General features: G+C 32.4%; 2 protein-coding genes across 2 annotated transcripts in view; both read left to right on the top strand.

Moving 5' to 3' along the window:
- The window catches only part of LOC133197177 (serum amyloid A protein-like), a 270,340-nt gene that overhangs the window by 14,502 nt on the left and 233,305 nt on the right, over positions 1–22,533 (top strand). The window lies entirely within an intron of this gene.
- LOC133197163 (phosphatidylinositol polyphosphate 5-phosphatase type IV-like) lies at positions 1,274–21,013 on the top strand. The gene is made up of 11 exons (XM_061333042.1): positions 1,274–1,365; positions 5,213–6,352; positions 13,126–13,249; positions 13,498–13,595; positions 14,628–14,752; positions 14,948–15,067; positions 15,335–15,436; positions 15,981–16,151; positions 16,482–16,603; positions 16,855–16,991; positions 17,622–21,013. The coding sequence occupies exons 2-11, from the start codon at positions 5,241–5,243 to the stop codon at positions 17,743–17,745; spliced, it is 2,235 nt and encodes a 744-aa protein (XP_061189026.1). The 5' UTR covers positions 1,274–1,365; positions 5,213–5,240; the 3' UTR covers positions 17,746–21,013.

The raw sequence follows: 22,533 nt of genomic DNA on the forward strand, positions 1-22,533 counted from the left end.
AAAGCCTCTTTTGAGAGTGATAATATGTTAAATATCAAATGTCATTCACGAATTGAATACCATAGGAGCTCGGTTTAAGGATAATGTGTGTTTTTCCATGTGTGTCTAAATTTACTGATTATAATAAAAATTGCTTGAATTTGCAGTTTAAAAAAAATTGTATTTCAATGTAAATTTTATGTCATACATAGTTGTATTAGGGTTTTACATAATTATGCATATAAACGTTCGTTTAAAAGTATTGTTTGAAAATATATTATGGTTGATGTCCATCTGGACTTAGTATTTAACATGAAATATATAAAAATGTTTTTGTGCTATTCATAGAAAAAATAAACAAACTGGGGTATTTCGTTTCCATAATGATGTGGAAAGGAACAAAGATTCCGGTCGCATGATGTACATGTAGTTATGGAATGTGCCGTGTCCAATCTAAACATACTGTTCGTTATTTTAAAACTCATTAAAAATACAAAATCTTAAATTTTGTTACAATATTCAAGACTTTTATACTTACAGTGTGTATCTTATGAAAGTAAAATTTATATAGATATCGCTGTATTAGGAATATCGATGCTATATCAATGATTCATGTACAATATACTACGTATTTAAAAAAAAAAAAAGATACTTAAATCAAACAATATTTTATTCACCAAAGAGAATGGATTGGGAAGCGGGTGCATTCTACTTTAGATCCCTCCCAGTCTCCCTACATATAAAAGGTCAAGGTGAATACACACAAAGTTTTAATTAATCAAAATTACACGTGCGGATCCAGAAATTTTTTCCAGAGTCAAAAAAAAAATTTTCAACCCAAAAGATTTCTTGTCAAGCAAAAAAAAAAAAAAAAAACAAACAAACAAACAAAAAAAAAAAACAAAACAAACAAACAAAAACAAACACAAAAAACTAAATTCTCTTCCCAAATGTATTAAACCCAGAAAATTTCTTGACAAGCAAGCAAGAAAAAAAAAAAACAACAACAACAACAAAAAGACCAAAAAAAAAAAACTATTTCGTTGTGGTGATGGTGGGGTCCACGTTTTCTAGGTGGGTGGGGGTGGGGTGGTCCAACGTTAACGTCATTTTTTATTCCCTTCAGTATATACCTTTAATAACTGAAAATTCCGGGGGGATACAAAATTGGAAAAAAGGAAAATTAAAGAGAAGTACCGGATCGTTTTAGTGGAAATATTCAAAAAGCGAAAAAAAATGTGTACAGGTTAACAATGTAATTCATTGTTCCGCTTTTTGGTAAATCGGGCATGCGTGATGGTTTCAATATGGAGTCAGAGTAGTGAAAATAATACTTTCATTGCAATGTAATTTGCAGTTTCCTGGGAATATGCGTAAAAAATAAAGGTATGATGCACACAGTGTATACTATAGTAAGTAAGAAATGGTCATGTATGTCTGCACGAACAGTTACTTAACCATTTTACGAGCACTTTGCTGTATTTACAAAGTTGCTATGAAAACTATTGCATTGTTTACAAATAAAAGATTCTGAATCACACGTGCTAAGTTACACCGCCCCTGTGTTAAGTAAAGCTACTGTATCATGACCGTCTTTTCAAACAAGAAAATTATTTCCCAACATATTTACGGTAAGAGAATATCGTTTAGGCAGTTTTAAAATTATTATGGTCATAAAAAAGAAAAAATCGATGCTTTTAATTGATAATAATCGGTAATACGTCAAAGATTCATCTTTATATGTAGTATTTTAGTCAGTAAACTTCACATCCAAACATGATTAAAGATTTTACCATTAAGCTAATCTATGGATACTCAAAGGAGAAAGCCAATTATCAAGGACAAATTTTACTTGATTACTTTTTTTTCAATACTCAAACCCAAGACGGGTTTGAGTTATCTAAACGATGCTAGAACATTGATTTACTTGGTTTAAACAACCAAAACAAAATTATGTAAGTAAAAACATTTCTAGAATCAGAAATGAAGCTTCTCTTGAAAATATCTGTTTATTCAAAGATAATTAGTGTTAAGGACATTGGCAAGGTTCCTGGTTATTGTGTAGAATTTTTCAAGATCTTTTGAGTAGGTTTAAATGTATTAAACAGGCTATATTCTGGACTGTTTTACCTACCAACATTCTTTTTTAGATTTTGTCAAATTAGTGTTTTTACAATTCTTAATGCATTTCCAATGTAAAATGTTGATAAAAGGGACCTACATATTTTTTCACCATATTATTTCTTCAAAATTCATTTATTTCATACAGTTTTTGTATTATACACATTATTGTATCTTCATTTCCTATGACTTCTAGATATTTTGGCTGAAAATGTATATATAGAAACAAGACATGGATATACCGGCACCGATCATCATTTTTGAGTTGCATCCCTTAACAGCTAAAATTGGTCAAGAGACTGGTTGATTGTTTTTATCATGTAATTGACTGAATTAATTGAAACAAATTGTCATAAAAATATTGGCATGGATTAATTTTTATTGTTTATTCGTAGATACTAAATGCAGATTCCTTCACACGACCTAAGAACTGTTCTCAGTCGGCATGGTCGACCTACCTTTCAGCATATGTCGCATCTTTGCCCTTCCCAGCAAATTGAGCATAACTATGGTAAATAACGACCTGTTGGCTCTTTGTCCCTGAATACAATGTACAACAAAGCCATTACTGCTTTTCTTTCTTGCTGTATAGATGATTCTACCCATTGAAGGAAGTACACAGGGGTGTGCAATTAAAAAAAATAAGTACTAGCCCACGGGCTAGTAACAGCAATAAAGTTACTAGCCCCAAATACAAAGTTGCTAGCCCAATTGTGGGAAGGGGGCGGTATATATTGAAAAAAATAGTTTATTGTTGAAAAAGTCAGGGTTTTAAAGTCATTCTTTTTAAGAAATAAGTTCAATTCTCACTAGTAAAATTGAATCATGTATAAATTAATAATTAAGATAGAAAATAAAAATGCATTTAAAATAAATTATCTTCCCTTTTTCTGTGCATTGCACTAGTTCATATAAAATGAAGTGAAAATCTTTTTTTTTTCATCTTAAATCATTAAATACACTGGAAATATATTTTATATAAACCACATAACATTTATCTTTCAGTTGATTGAGTGATCGTAAATAATTTAATGAGATATCTGCAAGTATTTACCATAAACAGGGGAATAGAGGAAATTCGGATTAGAAAAAAAAACGATCGTTTTTGGAAGTAAATAAGTCAGGAAGTACTGCAAAATGGATAAGATTATTGAGATTTATGAACAATAGGAGCATGCTCCCTGGAAATTTTTCATTGGTTGGGAATTTAATAGCAAAAAATGAGTGAAAAGACCGATAGTGATTTTCATGTCTTACATTGGTAGTTTTAATTTTTACTAGCCCAAGGGGCTACCTCCGTGCAGGAAACTACTAGCCCGACCCTCAAAAATGGTAGTCCCGGGCGTCGGGCGATGCTAATTGCACACCCCTGAGTACATATGCTTTTGTTTATCTATGTAACATACGCTTTATTGCTTTTCACCGCTTAGAGAATTCTACACGGGAGATCACTCTCAAGCACTATTTTCATAAGTTAAAACACCCATGTATTAAACCTTTTTTCTCCGGAAAACCCTGACTTGCCAATGTCCTTAATTTCCTGATAGTATTTTATGACGAAGGAATAATGATGACGAAGGAATAATGACTAATGCTCGTAATGCTTCGTATCTTTACGAAATTTTGTGCTCTTTGTTTGGGTAGGAATCAATGGACGAGTTCATTGGTTACTTAAGAAAGACTTAGGTGACACAGGTTAACCCTTCTTCAGTAACATTTTCTCTCTCTTGTTAGTTTTTAAGTATTTTGAATCAGTTTAACAATTTTAATTATATTCTAGTACTTAACTTTAATTACACAATTTTTTAAAATTCTTTCCCTGATATATTTCTCAGACTGTTTTCAATAACCCATAATTGGAATTTTTTTTTAAGGGAAAAAACTAAACACCACATCTCTCTTTTGTGGAAAGATAGACAATACACAAGTAGGAAACTGTTTGGATTGCTGTTACTGGTGTAATATATGAAATTTTGTGATATTTTTTAGGAAATTCATACATGTTGTATTAAATATGTTTATACATTGTTATATGGATAAACATTTTCAACCTTCATTTGGCAGGTTCATTACGCTATGTCAGATATTCCAGAATTGAATATTGAATGCAATTAACTCAAATCAAGATGAGTAAAAAATAAATAAAAATAATAAGTGAAAGCACTCCCTATTCTCGTTCTTTTTCCCCTCCCCAATCACTCACAAAATACAGTAAAATACAGTAAAGCATGCTTTTAGCAAAGTGCCAAAGATTAGCAATTTTGATTAATTATAAAACCACTAGGATTGAAAATGTAAGAATGAATTCATTACATTGTATAAGCATGTATTTTACTGTTGATCATGTAGAGATGTTTCAAAGATAGAACCTAAAAATATTAGTATATTTTCCAGGTGTATGTCAAGAATACTTTATGTGTCAAATCATTATAAAGAGACTGATTACAGGGATAGACATTAACTTTCAGATTCAATTGCCCTTCGGGCAAGTGAACTCAAACTTTGACTTGTCCGAATGCAGAACTTGGTTGCCAAAAATTTTTTAGAAACTGAGAATTTACTTGCCCCAGGCAATCGGACAACCGTTAATGTTGATCCCGGGATTATCATTATGCAAACCTGCTTTATGATACGTCTGCTTTATCGGTCTATGCGAAAGACATCGGACCGTCAGTCCTGACCGATGTGCAGTGCCTCTGGTCCGATGCGTCATTTTTTTTACACTGGACTGGAATGTCGGATGTCTCAGTGTCCGGTTTTGAGCTTAACCATTTTGACGCGGAGTCATTTAAATGAATAAAAAAATATTGCACAAATCCAAATACGTAAATGAATGTCATTAAAACCGCATGGACCGTCTACAGTATTGTGCGGGAGCAATCCCTGGTAAAAGAAAGCTGTTAGTACTAAGTATTATTAGTATAATAAATAAGATTTCCTTGGTTCTGCATTTTCATGTTTCACTTTTTTACATCAGGTTTTTCGGTCTGACAAAATTTGGTTCGGTCCTGTGTGTTCATTGATTACACAGGACCGAATGTCCTGTGTGGACCAAAAAAATTTTGCATAGACTGCTTTATGTTACATTTAAGTAACTATTATTTTTTTGTAGGTGAGATTTTTGACGTAGATCTGATACCATGGAGGTGGACATCAGTAATCTCAAACCTCCAACAGGAGACAATGCATCCCTCTCATCTACTGGTCGAAAACCTAAAAAGAAAAGTGCATTGGCAAAACTTGCTGAAAAAAAGCGCAGGTCGTCAGAGAGTGGGAGTGAACTAGGGTCATGTGTGTCACTGCAATCCAATCAGACTCAAGATATCACCAAGGAGAAACCAGAATCAGAGGCCAAAGAGGAGATGGATGTAAAGCTTGATAGCACACAGACTTCAGATGAAACACAGGAAAATTCTAACAACAACCAGTCAGAGGATATGTCTAATAATGCAAACTACACAAAACCAGGGTTAGAGCGAGGTAAGAGAGTAACCAACACATATGTGAAAAAAAATCCCAAACCAGCACCAAGACTGAAAAAACCTGATCCTGAGAAATGTGATTGGGACCCCCCTCCCCCTCTTGATGCAGACGACAATGGCAGCAATGGAACTAAAGCACCATCTGATGCTACCATACACAGGTTCCGGGCCCTGAAAATGGCTAATGATCCAAAGGGATCATTAGAGTCATTAAAGAGTCTTCCTTTTCAGCCAAAACCACCTCAGACACCCAAATCTGATAGAAAAGTAAAGGTGAAAGGAAATTCTAAAGGGGAGAAGAGAAACCGAGAGGCTGGTTCCTCTGGGGAGGAGGTAGAGGTCGAAACCAAGACAAAGAAACAGTCCTCCTCTTACATAAACATCAAAACAGAAACCGAGAAATATGACAGAGAAAAATCAGATGATGATGTGTTCATGAAAGATAACCCTGACAAGACTATAGGCTCAAATGCTGATGTGTTAGAGATAAACAAAAAGTACAACGAAATCCTGCAAAGTGACAATATTCAAATGGCCAGTCCAGGGAGTGCCAGTACCTCCAGAGGACTTCTCCCTCCTCTTTCTTCTAAAACTCATCTCCCTCCACTCGGAGATATCACCTCAACCTCACTTAAAATGACCATGAAAACTGACCCCTCGTACCCTCATCAGAAGTTTGAAGATTCGCGGACAGGAGACAATATTTCTCAGAGGTCACTGTCAGCATCCTGTGCCATGTTACCGATCACCATCAGAGAGGCCAGGGCAAGGTAATCTTACTATGTTTACCATTTAGTTGAAATTTTCTTTGAACTAACAAGATGATTTCAGTTGTTATGAAAAGAGTTACCAAATCTTCAACAATTTCTGTCCTTTGCTACATAGGTTGCTTTGATAAATCCCATTGAACTCAAAATAAACAACATTGCAGAGTCTGAAACATCTTTTACATTGTTGTGCCTTTCATTTGAGTCATGTTTTTGAGGGTAACAGTTGAAATTGACACCCCAAGGAAAACGAATGTCAACTGATGCATCAGTGGAAGCTGACAGTGGTTTTCTGAGGGGTATCAATTCCAACTGTTACCCTCAAAACATTCACTATTTATTTTATGATACTGAATGTTTTATTGATTTAGAATGTCAGCAAAAAAAATTCAGAGATCGTCGTGAAGTTCGCGTTTAGAAGGCTTTCAAACTCCCCGCTTCTGTTTTTCTCAATAACAGGGATGGGGTAATCGTAATCGAGTAATCGTAATCGATTGTAATGATTACTTTTTTCCAAGTAATTGACAGTAATCTGTAATCGAAGAGATTTTCGATTACTTGTAATCGTAATTTAATCGATTACAGCTAAAATTTCCAATGTAATTATAATTACTTTTTCGATTACTTTCGATTATTTTTACATAAATTGATGTTATTTTGGAGAATCATTTCCAGTCAGTCACACATAAATATCAAATATAAACCACCTAGTGTAATGTTTGGATTACTTAACTTTTATTATCATAAGTTTAATAATGTTCTCAATAAAATTTGCATTATAGACCTACTGGTCTAGTATGAAATATATTATTATTAGTAGTATTAAATGCATTTTACATTTGACCCACTGTCCTCTTGCTGCATGTCCTTTTTCATATTTCAGATATTGAAAAACTTTGTCTTGTAATAGAAAATTTTAATTAGCAAAAACAGATTAATTAAATATATTAAATATAATAAATTAATATAATAAAATATTAAATATAAATAATTTGGTAAATAAACTAAATTGTACTCGGAAAAATAAGAAGATGGAAATATCGGTACTTATTCATATCTTAAAATGTTTAAATAACTTCTAACTTGTGTTTTAGTAACTTTAAAATTTGCAAAATCATTCTTATGTTAATTTTCATTCAAAATTGTATGGTTGCTTTTATATCAGTGAGAGGTTATAAGTGTCTGTAAGAGAGGGAGTGTGTCACTGTGTTTGCTTATCTTGGCTAATTAATTGACTGAGACATCCCTGACTTGCAGATAATGAGGTGTAAACTGTGAACTACCTATTGTTTAACTCATAGAATTCATAGTTCCATTGAAGACAAACAATATTATTAAAACAATTAATAGCTCTCAAAATAGTTATTTCAATACAGAATGAAATTGTGCTATTATAGTTTAATTACTTAAAGACACATTTAATTTACATGACTGTTTATTACTATGAGTTCTAATTTACTTATTTTTTTTTGAAAGAAGACACGTACAGGAATATTTAATGTGTACTGTCAAAATACGGGCAGCCCAAATACTTTTAATGAAGTTATTCACAATAAAATATTAAATAGTTTTTGCAACAAGTAAAAAAATATGGAGGTTCAGATCCAAGGTTGAAAGGAATAATTAATTCCTTGGTATGTTTTATTGTACGAATCATGTCTCCATTTTCCATGGTAGAGAATCCCTCATTTGGGCATTTAGAGAAAATGTTAGCTGGAATAAAATCTTAAAAGAATCTGCACTGAAACTGCAGGAACACATTCAAACTTCAGTGGATACACATGTATCATCAACATTACCATTTAAATATTGCTTTGATATTTGAAGGGATAAAAACTTGGAAGTAATCGATTATTAATCGATTACATCTTCCAAAGTAATCGATTACAATCGATTACAGGACAAAAATGAGTGTAATCGATTAATAATCAATTATACAAAATTCCTCCAAGTAATCGATTATTAATCAATTACATTTTTCAGTAATCGTGCCCATCCCTGCTCAATAAGAAAGCTTAGAAAAAGATTTACCGACCTCTTTCTTGTTTATTTCATACCCAGAGAGTTCATGATCATCTAAAGTTTTGTTATTTCTGCACTCGCAAGCATTTTTCATTTGTCATTTTCAATTAAGCTACATCGGACACAAGCTTTGATTGACGTCAAGATTGTTTGGCTTCTATTTTAACGCACAACTGACGTTTCTACGGCAAACCGTAGGTGCATAATTTACATGCATGTGACATTATCGTTGTGTTAGCTGTTGTCAAGTGTGTTGCTAGTGCTGAGGGTAACATTACAAATTGTTAAATGTGTCTAAACCACTCAGATTATGAAAATATGATAAACAATATTACAGTGGTATATGAATCCTTAATGCAAATAAATTATGTAAAATTATGATAAAACAAGAGGAATTGTTGAACATTTTCCATTAAGTTACCATTATTTGTGATGTAAATGGATTCGAGGGTTGATCCTAAAGTAATATCACAATCGCTATAATATTTTAAATAAATGTTATCAACAAAATTTGACATACTAATATTAAATAAATAGATATAAAATAATTTATGGAATAAAAGATATATTCTCTCACAGTGTGAAAGGATATAATTATATATAAGTAAGTAAAAAATTATTTCTGGTCTGTCATAAGATAGAAATAGTAACTAAACCCTCTTGATAGAGACTAAAACTGCCAGTTTCTTCCCAAATACATGTATGTTGCTAAAGTTTTCAATCTCAATTGTTTGTCAAAGTTTTCAATTGCTAAGCTATATGACGTCTCAACCGCTCAACTATGATGTCACAGCCTATGGCACTATGTTAAGAAAAGACAGCAGCAAAGGGAAAATCAAAGAAAATCTAATAAACAGAAAATTCAATATTTTGTAGTTAGATATGGAAATTATTTCACTCGTGAGACAGGATTTTTTTTATATTTTCACTGGTGCTTCGCACTCGTGAAAATGTAAAAATAAGCTAATTCAGAGAATTTGTGTCCCCCGCTTAGGGAAAAAAGAAGAGCATGCACAGTTCGGGGGAAAGGGGGGGGGTCAGACTCCCCCCCTTGATTTGTAGAATTATTAAATGTATACATGTATATTGAAGCAAATAAAAAATGCCAATATGGATTTAAAGATTTGATTGCATATTCTTTAATATAACTATAGAAGATTCTTTTTAAAAAGAATATTTATCACACTGTAATAATGATTTTATGCATTTGTACAAGCCAGACATCATAACTTTTTCATTTCATGCTGAATACTATCATATATATAGTAAATCCAAAAAAAAAAATTCCAAAAAAAAAAATTTTAAAAAGTATCGACAGGGATTTGAACCTTGGGTCTCTCACATGCTAAGCGAGAGTCATACCCCTAGACCATGGAGGCACTTGTTTATACGGCAAATTAAATGCAAACATTAGGTCACATAAAATGTTTTTATTCATGTTCGATTTTGTCAAAATTTTACACATTCAATACATAGTGTCTAATTTAGCTTTTACTAAACAGTTCTAATAGATGTAATTAGAATATAAAGTCCCCCGACAACCTGTATGATACGAAATAACTCTCCACATGCCCCATTGCTAAAAATATTGCTAAGCGACTTTTAATACATTAAATTAAAAAAAAAAGGGGGCGGCACACTTTGAGAGGGGTGAGAGAGGCCATAGGGAGTTATGGTATAAAATTTCATTGCAAAAGCTCAAAAGCTTCTTGAGATATCGCCCAGAAACGAAAGTGTTACACACAGATGGAATGTATAAATTTACGACCTTGAACTTTGACCTTTTGACCTCAAAATCAATAGGGGTCTTCCTTAGGCCACAGGGAATGGTTATGTAAAATTTCATTGCAAAAGCTCAAAGGATTCTCGAGATATCATGCAGAAACGAAAGTGTTAAATCAGACAGAATTTAGTAATTTATGACCTTGACCTTTGAGCTCAAAATCAATAGGGTTCTTCTTTAGGCCATAGGGAGTTGCTATGCAAAATTTCATTGCAAAAGCTAAAAGGGTTCTCAAAATATCGCGTGGAAACGAAAGTTTTACAGAAGGAAATACAGATGGACGGACGGATGGACAGACAGACCCAAATTAATATCCCCCACTTTCATTGAAAGCGGGGGACAAAAAAGCCTGTCCCACTACATATCCAACTACAAAACATTGAATATCCTCTATTTATAAAATATTAAGATAAAAACAACATTAGGTTTTGTCTATGGCAGCATGACAAGAATATCACTGATGTTGTTATTACGTTACTTTTCTGCACTCATTTTCAGTTCATCCGCATTATCTTTTTAATATCTCTTCTTTTTCATAATCTTCATTGCCATTTTGCTATAAACCACAGACTTGTCGAAATTTTGAAATCACTGTCAGATATTTGGTCTGACAAAGTTCAAATGTTCTGTCGGACCGGACAAAGTTTTGTCAGACCAGATACATGTACCTTATTTTGACGCTGAGAAAGGAAAATAAATAACAGCACCAAAATGCCCTTTAATATTTTCAACAGCCTTCAATCTCACAAGTTTCTTTTCTTAGGATAAAGAGACTTTAATAAGAAACATAAATAACATATTTTATGTCTTTCCTGTAACAATTAAAATTGACCATTGTCACTACGCCGCGCACATGGCCATCTCTTCTGTGTTTGTGACTTTCAGTTACGCATCCTGATCCTGACCTTTTTTAAATTTGCGTCACACTCGATTTTTTCAAACGGTCATTTGGACCGATGTTTTCTTAAAAGTTATCAGTCCAGACAAATTTTTACTAACCTTGCCGACAGGACTGACGGATTTCGACAAGTCTGAAACCATCTTGTTTTGAGTTGTAGTATTAAAATTATTTAAACTAAGTCCAAATGTTATTTATAAATTTATTCCTTTTTGCACAAATCTTTCATAGGCCACACCAATTTAATTTCTTGACATTTGATGAAAAAAAAAAGTACAAGCGGGCAAGCGGTTAAATAATAATATTATTACTTTTTTGTAGGCAAAATTTTTAGGCATAGCATGAAAAAATGTGAGTGGACAATTATATTTTTTCTGATTTGCAGAGTAAGCAGATTTAAACTACAAAAAATATAGCGGAAATGGAATAGAAAATAGCACCGAATTTCCATGGTGCGGGAAATTGAAATTAATATTATTTGTATAATTTTGCTTAAATACGAGCACGCGGGTCCAACAAACAAAAACTTTTATTGGTATGGCCTTACCATCAGAATCAAAATTGCATAGTGTCCAAGAAAAACGTCATAATAACATCGATACATTCTTGTCATGTAGCATTAGAGGAGACCCAATGTTGTGATTATTTAAATATTTTATAAAGTATTGCATACTAGCATATCTGAATGAAATTTAAGGGCAAATTCAAAATAGATAGTGGTATTAGTACATGTAGTATATAAACTTTTGATTATTCAAGATTTATAGCATTTGTGACATCTTTTGGATCAACCCTCATACATAGATTAAGAATACTGTAGTATTATAAGTATTTTGTGGAGAATAGTATTAAATACTGCATTGCAAAGGAGTCCTTGAGTAATTGGATAAGAATTGCACATATTCAATGTAATCAACTTAAATATCTTTACCCGTGACTGATGGCCAGTTATGTACATACAGTGGATTGTTGGTATATATTACTACATGTATTATGCATAAGAAGCAAAGAAATAGGGGGAAAAAAATATGTAGTACACAATTTTTTCTTGAAATCAATCTGTGTTGAATTGTAAGGAGCACAAGTAAATGTTATGAAGACAAAAATTGTCTAGGTATACAGTGTAATTAGACTAATTAGTACATTAGGAAAATTAGAAAAGAATCAGTCATGCATCAAATTAATTGATTATTTCTGAATTTCAAGTTTACTTGTATAAATTTGGTCCAAATTGAGTCTCTTTTATTTTATTAAGCAGTAAATTTTGCAAGTTATAACCATGATTCTTTATTAATGGCTGATGTTAGAACTTTCATAATGATTCCAAATGCCATATGATACATGTGTTTTTCACTTTCTTATTCCTGCACTTTATTATCATGAATTACTGACCATAAGAGCTGATCTTCTTTCAAATACATGTATGTATCAATATATGAATAGAAAAAGTCAATATTTACAGTCTAATCAAATATCAATAGAAGAAGAGCCATCTATGCAATGTAGTCGCATTATGGACAAAGTCTTGTCCAGACTTGATTAGCCCAGAAGACATGGGGCTAAAATATTTAACTCTAAAATTAAGTCAATTAATGTGTAACAGCAGGGGACAAAATGAATATCTCCATTAAGCACTTTATGACATGGTTTTGTCCAGATGATGATTTATGGAATTGTAACAATGACCTTTACCAGGGTAAGAAGATTAAGGGGCTATTGATCAACTGTAACCAAAACACACGGTTCGATGTACATTAGTCGTGACATTTAAATTCCCAGTATATAGTGCACGTCCAGGCTTTAAACATAGAGGAAATTGAATGATATTTTGTCTTGTGAAATACACAGTTTTGGCCACTTTCATTTTATTGATTTGTGTTCACGGGAGTTACTGCTATTGACAACTATTAACACACATCAACACTTTCATTTTCCCTTACCTGTGACAATTAATTAATGTGCAGTTTTTTCGTGTTTGTTCTGTGAGAAATGTGACGTTTTATTTGACTTGTGTGTTGGGTAGGGAAAACAGCTGATGACCATGTCTATTTTATATCCTATTCCAATCTGTAGGACTGGCTCGCGGGGCAATGTCAGCATCACCTCTTCTCTTGTGGGGGCCCCGGAACTGGAGAGGTACTTCCCTGACCACCAACTCAGAATCTGGGTAGGAATTTGGAACATGGGGGACAAGAAGGTGAGTCAGTGCTTCATTCCAGATGATACTTTCTATATTATTGTCATTCTAAGTTTGGATAAGAATGCTCCAATAACTTGTCAGTATGGTTTGTTGTAGAGTAAGAAATGATGATCAAAATACTTAACAATAAATTGATTACATTGAAAGCCTCTTAAGTTCTAGAGTGAAGGTTTAAGTTAACAATAAGACTGATTGAACAGATCTTTGTAGTATTGTGTAGCTTAGTCATGAATCCTTCTTTTTAGGAGTGTAAGGACTCGTTACAGGACTTTATCCTACCAGTAGAGAGTGAAATTATGCAAGATGTGTACGCTGTTGGAACTCAGGAAAACAATATTATTAAGTAAGAAAGTGCATAAAGAATGTTGGCAACTAAGTTATATTTCATAAGCTAATCTGTGGTGTCTGGGTATACAGGTATTTGCAGGTGAGTTTTAGAAACCAGATGACACAAGCCATTAATCTTTTCCCAGCAGAAGTCTTATATAGTACATGTAGTCAGGCAATTTGATTTTTTCTCTGTTTTTTTTTTTTTGTTTGTGTACATGTGGTGAGGAAATTGTCAATAGCCTGCTGCATTAATATATATGTGTACTTGAACTGTAAATTATGAGATGTACTATGTAGTCATCGGAAACATTTAGTAAAGCATTCATTAATATAAATGGCTGATTGATAGAAAATCATCTTTATAGGCAAATAAGAACTTTAACTGATCCTTTGAAAAGTTATAAAACAGAAATGCGCTAGGAATGTTCATGTTCATAACACCATGTACTGGTACCGGTATGATGTAATAAACTTAGTAATGCTTGCTTTAAATGAATTCAAACTTACAAAGGTTTTTTTTTTATTGTCAAGACCAGTTGTTTGTCATGAGATGTTCAAATTATGATTAAGAAGCTGTTATTACATATTATTTAGCTATCAATAAATTCTTATCTGTGTGTAAAAACCAAGTTGACAAGTACAGCTCAAACATCGATATGTCGAATACCATGGATATGTTGAAGTGATTAAGAAGTTCCAAGCACTTTTTCTTTGAGTATTTTACTCTTAATATCTCAAATCCTAGGATATCTCTAAATTTTTTTCTTGGTCTCATCAAGTTTGAGATAACAAGTTTTAATTGTAATTAAATTTTTATTCTATATTTGTTTACTGTTTGTGTACTTAAAAAAATGGGCTTCATATTTTAGACACGGACAACAATGTGCTAATTCATGAATACTGTTAAGAAATCATTTATTAATACAATATATGGGGCGTTAGTGTGTAGTGCAATTTCATGAATATGCCAACAACTCAATACCCAGTGATTGCGCTAAATTTTGAATATGCCAGTTTATGTACACGTACAGTTGTTTTGTTACAGAAAAGATTGGGAGGTGCTGTTACAAGCCACACTGGGACCTACGCATGTTCTTTATCATTCAGCATCTCATGGATCCCTACATCTTGCCATATTTATACGCAGGGATCTCATCTGGTTTTGTTCAGGTAAAGTGAAATTTACCCCATCTCTTTAAACGTGGAGAGTCAAACTACATTCGACTTTTTAAACATCTTTTAACCAGATTAAAATAGTTATTATTTTCATCAGTCCATTAAGAAGTTTAATATATTTAATGGTTTTGTTTTAATTCACCATTTTTTGGGAGGTTCTAGAATTTTATAAACTTATTTCATTTTTAGTACCAGATGATGAACAGATATCCACTCGAGCTGTTACTATGGTGAAGACTAAAGGAGCGGTAGCAATCTCATTTTATTTTTTTGGAACTTCATTTCTTTTTGTCAACTGTCATCTAACTTGTAAGTATTAATTCAGCTGTCATTTAAAATCAATATTTGTCAAATCTCTTAAATGAACATTACAATAGACACATTCAATGTTATGTGTAGATATTAGATTAAAAAACGTAAGGTTGACCTCTTATAAATTCAAAAAAGCCATATACAACATCCTATTACGTTCAAAAAAATGATTTCAAAAGTATGTTTTTATTGAAAGGTAAAAATACAGAGACTTGTAATATTTTTGGTTGTCAAAGTTATGACCACTGTCTTTGTGTTACACAGCTGATGATGGTCGACTGAAGGATAGAATAACAGATTATCATAAAATCAGTTCCAGTCTAAAGATGCCAAAATACTCTCATAAAGATCAGAAAAGTGTTCAAGGTATGCATATGGTAAATGTACATTTGTTGTTTCCATTGTAGTTTATTGTTTCGCATACTATAGTACTTCAGTACTGTATTTAGTGACCTAAAATTGTTTCAAAGAAAAAGAGGTTGTTAATTATTTCAAATGTGAAGTCAAGCAGCTCAGTTTGTGGCGCCTGTAAATTTAAAGCAGCATATTAGATTGTTAGGGTATTTTACATCTGTGATATTTTTGTTTGAACAAGATTTCAATAATTTGTTAATTTGGGTAAAATGTATTGCGGAATCATCATTGTTCATGGGAGATCAATATTTGTGGATTTCCTGGGTAACATTTACCCTGAATTAAAAGTGAATTTACTTCCTCACAAACATTGATACACTCATACATTGAACACTGTAGAGTTATCTATTTTATAACAACATACACATTACCCATGAAATTACATCTCCATGAACCAGTAAAATTTTGGTTTCTTACGAACATTGCCCCCATGAAGAATGATATTTCACAGTATACAGAATTAGAATTATATGCACATGTTTTTATATTTAATCAGGTGATGCTCTCAGTAAATATGACTGTGTGTTTTGGTTTGGGGACCTTAATTTTCGGATAGACAAGGGTCGTAATACTGTAGAGGACCTAGTGACATCTATCACGGAGCAGGAACATCCTAACTTTGAATTTCTACTGGAGGGGGATGAACTTAATGACTGTATAAATAAAGGTACGTCCTGTCTTGAAATAAGATCAGGCCCCGGGGCCATAAAACTTAGACGAGCTCACTTTTGATCTCAGTCTCACTTTTCCATTATTAATTCCTTTGGTGAAAGTGAGACTGAGATCAAAAGTGAGCTCGTCTAAGTTTTATGGACCCGGGGCCTGAAAATGTTTTTTATTTAAGTTCCACTTTCAAATGATTAAAGAGAATATTTAGCATACATGTACATGTATTTGGTTTAAGGCAAGTGTTTATTTCTCAAAAATAATGCAAGTTTTTTGATGTATATGGATTGTTTAATTAAATCAATTAATTTATTTTGTGCATTCTTTGCAGACCAAGTTTTCCATGGATTTTTAGAGGGAAGAATAAATTTTAAACCTACGTATAAGTTTGATTTACATGTAGATCAAGATATTTATGATACATCTAGTAAGCTACGGATTCCATCCTACACAGTATGTAGTTTTCAATGAGTCGATATTTCTTTGATTAAGATTAATACAGGAAAACATGCATACAGCTATAATGCTTATAATGAATTGACGATAACAGCAAAAGGAATTTTCATTCCACTACTTAAAAAATATATTGTAAACTTAACGGCTATAATGAAGAATTGTTATAATGAAGCAAAATCGCCCATCCCTAGCAATTTGTTATAAGCACAGAAAGCTTTCTTCAATCTTTGTTGTTCTTGTTATTGTAGGATAGAATATTATTTAAACCTCGTAAGAAGAATTCCATAAGATGTCTGCATTATGATGCTGTTATGAACCTGCGATTATCAGACCACCGTCCAGTTTATGGTCTTTATGAAGCAACAATCAAACCTGGCAGAGACAAGTAGGTTACAGAAAAGCTGAATATTGAATGCATAGATATTTTATAAACTTATAATGCATTTAAAATACAAAGGTCTGATTAAAAATGAATCAAATATGTTTTCTGATACAAAGGTCTCTCTAAAAATTTCTTTAGCTTACATCAAGACCATAAAATTTAAAAAAAAAATATATACATGTATCCCCCTTTCAAAAAAAGAGATGACCCATGTAGTGTATTACACAGCACTACAATGACAGCTGAGCAGGTAAGTCAAATCTCCTCAGCCACAGGAAAATTTCATGAAATCATGGTAAAAAGAAATTTACTTACTGTAGGAGTTCTTCCTCAAGAATATGAGTTAAAAAAATAAGCAGTGAAGTTGCACACTAGGCATAGACAGAGACATAAATAATATTAATGTTATTAATGTCTCTGGTGCATGTATAGCTAACTGAATTCTATAGGTAAATGAAATTCAAGTTGCTAGTCATTTGCTTTTCTTTTGGTAATGATTTTTAACAATACTACTCTGAAGCAATGGAATGTTAAAGAGTTAGAAAAATCCAGATTTTTTTTTTTTTTTTTTTTTTTATTACTTGGCCATAGTGAAGAAGACCTACATGTAGACAAAAACTCCTTCTTTTGTAGTATTCCAATGGCAGCTGGTCACTTTGACAGAGATGTTTATTTGGAAGCTAACAAGAAGTGGGACATAAATTTAGAACACAAAGACAAAAACCAGAAAAACAGTACAGTGTGTGCCATACAATGAGGAAAATATTGAAAGGGAGGTAACTCAAAGCTCTAATCAGTAAGAGTCAAGAGAAGACTCTTCAGTTGTTACCAACATTGGCAGAAAGGCTGGATGTCTTGACTGATAAGACTTATGGAACCTGCAGAGTGTTTGTTCAGAAGGCAGCTAATATTGATTCCTGTCAGGATCAAGCTGAAGGAAATGTGGAACGGGAAATGTCTGTGTAAAAGAATTAGGGTTAATATCACAAACAAATCACAAGCTTAAAGTACACTTATCAAATTTTGCAAGGCATCAGTCTGTTAAATTTTACATCAGTGTGTATTAATAGAGATTGCTGAGGGTTTATTTCCTGAGAAGGTCAGGTAATTATTATTATTTTTTTTTTTTTGGAGACATGTAAACTGCATTTTGATAGAAATACTACAGAACTTCATGAGATTTGAATGTTTTCTACAAGTAGAAATGATTAAGAATGCAATTATTGTTATAGGCATTAAAATTTGTTGAATTACAGATACATTTCCATGTGAAATGTACATGTGTGTGTTTGATAATTGCATATGAAAAGTGTTCTGCTATTTATATGGATACCTAAAAGTTAATGAAAAATGAAATATAATATTTTCAGATTAATGATTTTGGTGTTCTTGATATCATTATTGTGATTTTAATTTCTTAAATGTTTTTAGCCTGTCTTCTGTTAAGAATGAAGGATGATTGCTGTGCAGTGATTAGTATATGCACATGCAAAATGAGGCTATTGCTAAATTTATAAAATTGTTATGGTATATGTACATTGTACATATTCTACCCACATAGGTAGATTTCAATAAAATTATCTAGGGCAACAAAATGAATTTTAGAACTAGTCAAACATTTAGTCATAGACATCATCATTTTTCCTAAGGATCTGACATATGCATTCACTGTTTTAGAATTACAACTGTATCTTACAATTATTTGAAAAGAATTATACTCTGTATTGTTAGGGATGAATAAAACATGGTGTTTTATGATTTTCATTTTGTGCTTCCTGTGTAATGTAATCGCAGGGAAAACATTTTGCGTGAAATTAAGCTACCATGGAAACAATCATGGCTATGATTTTTTATTTTTCATATATAAGAAAAAAAATTGGCTTGTTTTTTAGCTTACCTGAGCATATGGCACAAGTGAGCTTGTTTGATCAATTTTTATCTGATGTCTGTCTGCTTTGTTGTCATCTTAAAGTTTTCTTATTACATCTTCTTCTCCAGAACCATTTCAACCAAACTTTGCACAGAGTATCCTTGGATAAAGTCGATCAAAGTTAGTTTAAAGAAAGGACCATGCAGTCTCTCAGGGGAGATAATTAAGAAAAGGCAAAATAGGGTGGGAATATTTAAAAATCTTGGCAAGAACCACTGGGTCCAGAAGACAAAACTTAGGTGAAAGCTCCCTGATATTTCGTTAAAATCACAGCCCCATGAGATAGGGTGGGACCACAATAGGGGATTGAAGTTTTACATTGGAATATGTAGGGAAAAATCTCCTCAAGAACAGCGGGGCCAAGATTAGACCAAGTGATATTAATATGCAATCATCTTCAGGAAGTACAGGTTCAAGTTTTATCATATCAAACCCCCCAGGGGTAAGGTGGGGCCACAAAAGGGAATCAAAGTTTTACATGGAAATATGTTGGAAGCTATATGAATTTTTAAAAAACTTCTTAAGAAGAACAGCATGCCCATAATTAATGATATATATGTGCTTGAATCCATAGGCAATGCAGATTCAAATTTGTTCAAATCATGACCCCTAAGGATTGAATTTGGCCATAACAGGGAATCAGTGTTTTTTATAGGAGGATATCTTTGAAAACCATCTTCTCATTAACAACATGACCATATTTAATCATATTTATATGAAAGCATCCCTAAGAAGTGCATATTTAAGTTTGTACAATCATAGGCTCTGCAGTGTGGGTAGGATAGGGCCACAATACAGGATCAAAGCTAAAATATATTGGAATATGTATTCAAGAATATTCTTCTCAGGAAACAGCATGCAGAGAGCTATGATAAGTTATCAATATTTAAACATTCTCATGTAGTGCAGTTCAAGTTTGTTTTCAAATCATGGCTTTAGGGGATTGGTTGGGGCCACAATACTGGAGTGAAAAAATGTTCATAAGAATATAAAGTGGAAAAAATGTTTTAAAATCTGACGAAATGGTTACTCAGTTGAGCATTGTGGCTCCTGTGTCTCTTGTGAGAAATGTTAGATTTTATTCTTATCTACAGAATTTTATTTTTATCTTTATTATGCCATGAAATTGAAAAATTTAGCATGGAAGGTATATGATTTATGTTTTATATTGTTTAGAGAGTGCTATTTTAAAAGAATGCTGCATAGTGCCAAATATTTAAGTTTATTGTATTATTTGCTTATAAGTACAGCAATTGTATGTTTTTTGGACTGTAGAAGAATAGGTTTTATTTTCCGTCATTTTATTTTGTCCGTCCAGAATCTGTGTATTTTCAAAGAAAAAAAAACTTATGTATCTGACTATTTATACATGTATTTTGTAAAACAAACTACACTAACCTCTTTTGTTTTTGTTCACGCATAAATCTTTTGTGCATCTATACATGTGTTTTGTAAGGAGATAATTTTCCAGATTTTAAACAGAAATTATTCAGTTTGAATCTTTGTGTCACCTTTGTGACATAGGTAATACTAGGAACTTTTTTTTAGGTCATTATGTTAGAGGATAAGTCATGTAGGTATAGCATGATAAATACAGTGTATGTATATAATAATAATAATGGAAGACTTCAACACATTATGCATCTAACTGTCTTCAGTGATTTAGTGATTTATGTTCTATCTGCACCATGGTGTACTTTCCAACACACAAACAGACTTAATGGTAAAAGTTATAAATGTAGTACATGTACATGATGTAAAATGAAAGTTATGAATATAATATTGCTTTGCAATACACAGTTAACAACAAAAACTAAATGGATTGTACTGGTACATGTATTTGTTCTTAAGTTTATCTTTGAAATCTAACTTAACTTATGGTTATGTTTACAACATGTCTTTGCATTCTGTCACCTGACAATTTTTTTTTTTCATTTTGTAATAAAGCCTCTACATTTTTTCACACAGTAACAATACTATTAATGTACATGTACTTGCTACATGTATCAGTTGTTTTTATTAATATAATGAAGAGGGTAATTGGTCATGTTCTTGTACATGATTGTTTCAAACTTAACAAAGCTAATAAAATGAATACAGTAAAAGTCTTTTCCATCAATTTGTAATATCCAGAGAGAGAGAAAAGGGGGGGGGGTGAGTGAGAGAGAGAAATTAAAAGAAACTTCTTAATTAAAAAAATAAGACTTGGTTAGTTTCAATTATAATATATTAAAAAATCCAGTTTTGTGACAGATGAACGTCAATAACCAACAATTACATGTAAAACAATTTTACTAAATTAAATATATATTTTAATATTTAGGATCGACATTTTCAAAACATGTTCATCAAGACGTTCATCAGCCCAGGGAAAAACAAACAAATGGTCTTGTCTTGTTACATAATTGTCTTCCAAAGGTCTTTCAAAGGTCAGCTTTGGCACTTGCTGTCCACAGAGTAATAAATGTTTACTATACTTCTTAAAAGAATTATAGATATTACAATATCTAGACATAATTTTACATAGATTTAAAACAACCGGCGAATGTCACTAAAAATCATAAATGTTCACACATAACGTATCTTAATACATTTAGTACTGATATATAAATTTAATCTAATATTTGAATATTCTATACAATTATAAGAAAAAATATCGTCCCTTCGTCAACAGAATTCAGTGACCAAAACACAAATGCTTGTGAACAGGAGCCCCCCCCCCCCCCTACATTTAGGTCTCCCCGAGTTATTTTTTCATTATTTATTTGTTTATTTTGCACATTCGTAAATACTTTCTATTTTCAGCTTGTTTATGAGTTAATATATTTAACATACGCAATCTTATGAAATTCTTGATAAGGAAGAGATAGAATAAGAATGTAAATTAATATTAATAAAAAATCTTAGGTAACAATGAAATAATACGTCAAAGCTATGAAATATTGCTTAAGGATAAATACTTATAAAAGATAGTGAGGACAGATGGACAATGCATTTTGAGATCAAAAAAGTGTTTGACACTAAGTTGAGTTAAAACGTTTAGGTAACAATTCGCGGATTAATAGGCGTTAATCTTTAGCGATGGTCAGTGTTGAGTGATAAAGATTGACAGTGACTGGATTAATTTATAATTGGGCATGCCAATCAAAGTAAAGTAAATGATTTATAAAATGTTATTTACTTCAAGTGGGAGAGTTAGGAAGAAAAAGAGTTACATGTATAGTAAAGATACATTTAGATTTAGACTAAAGTGTCCGTAAAACCGTGACGTATGTCATTAGGTCTGTCTGTCCGTCTGTCTATCGAGTTTACCCATATATATTGTACGGAGTGAAGAGTCATGGCCGTAGCCCTCCCCTCCCCCCCCCCCCCCCCAATAATTTTGCCGATATATAAAATACTATAGAAAACATACATGGAGCTACTATATGCCTATGCCCCTTCAATAATAACGTCTGATGACCCTTTTATTTTTTGCTTGTCAAGGAATTTTTTTGGTAGTTGATAGTGCCCCCAACTAAAAATGTATGGTTGTGCCCCCCCCCCCCCCCAACTGAAATTGCTTCCTACGGGCCTCAGAGTAACTGATTCCCCATTTGTTATTATATTTTATTA

This window comes from Saccostrea echinata, unplaced genomic scaffold (genome assembly GCF_033153115.1).
Source record: "Saccostrea echinata isolate AGI-Se365-2 ecotype Australia unplaced genomic scaffold, CSIRO_AGI_Sech_v1 ptg000030l, whole genome shotgun sequence".
In the NCBI taxonomy this organism is placed as follows: Eukaryota; Metazoa; Mollusca; class Bivalvia; order Ostreida; family Ostreidae; genus Saccostrea; species Saccostrea echinata.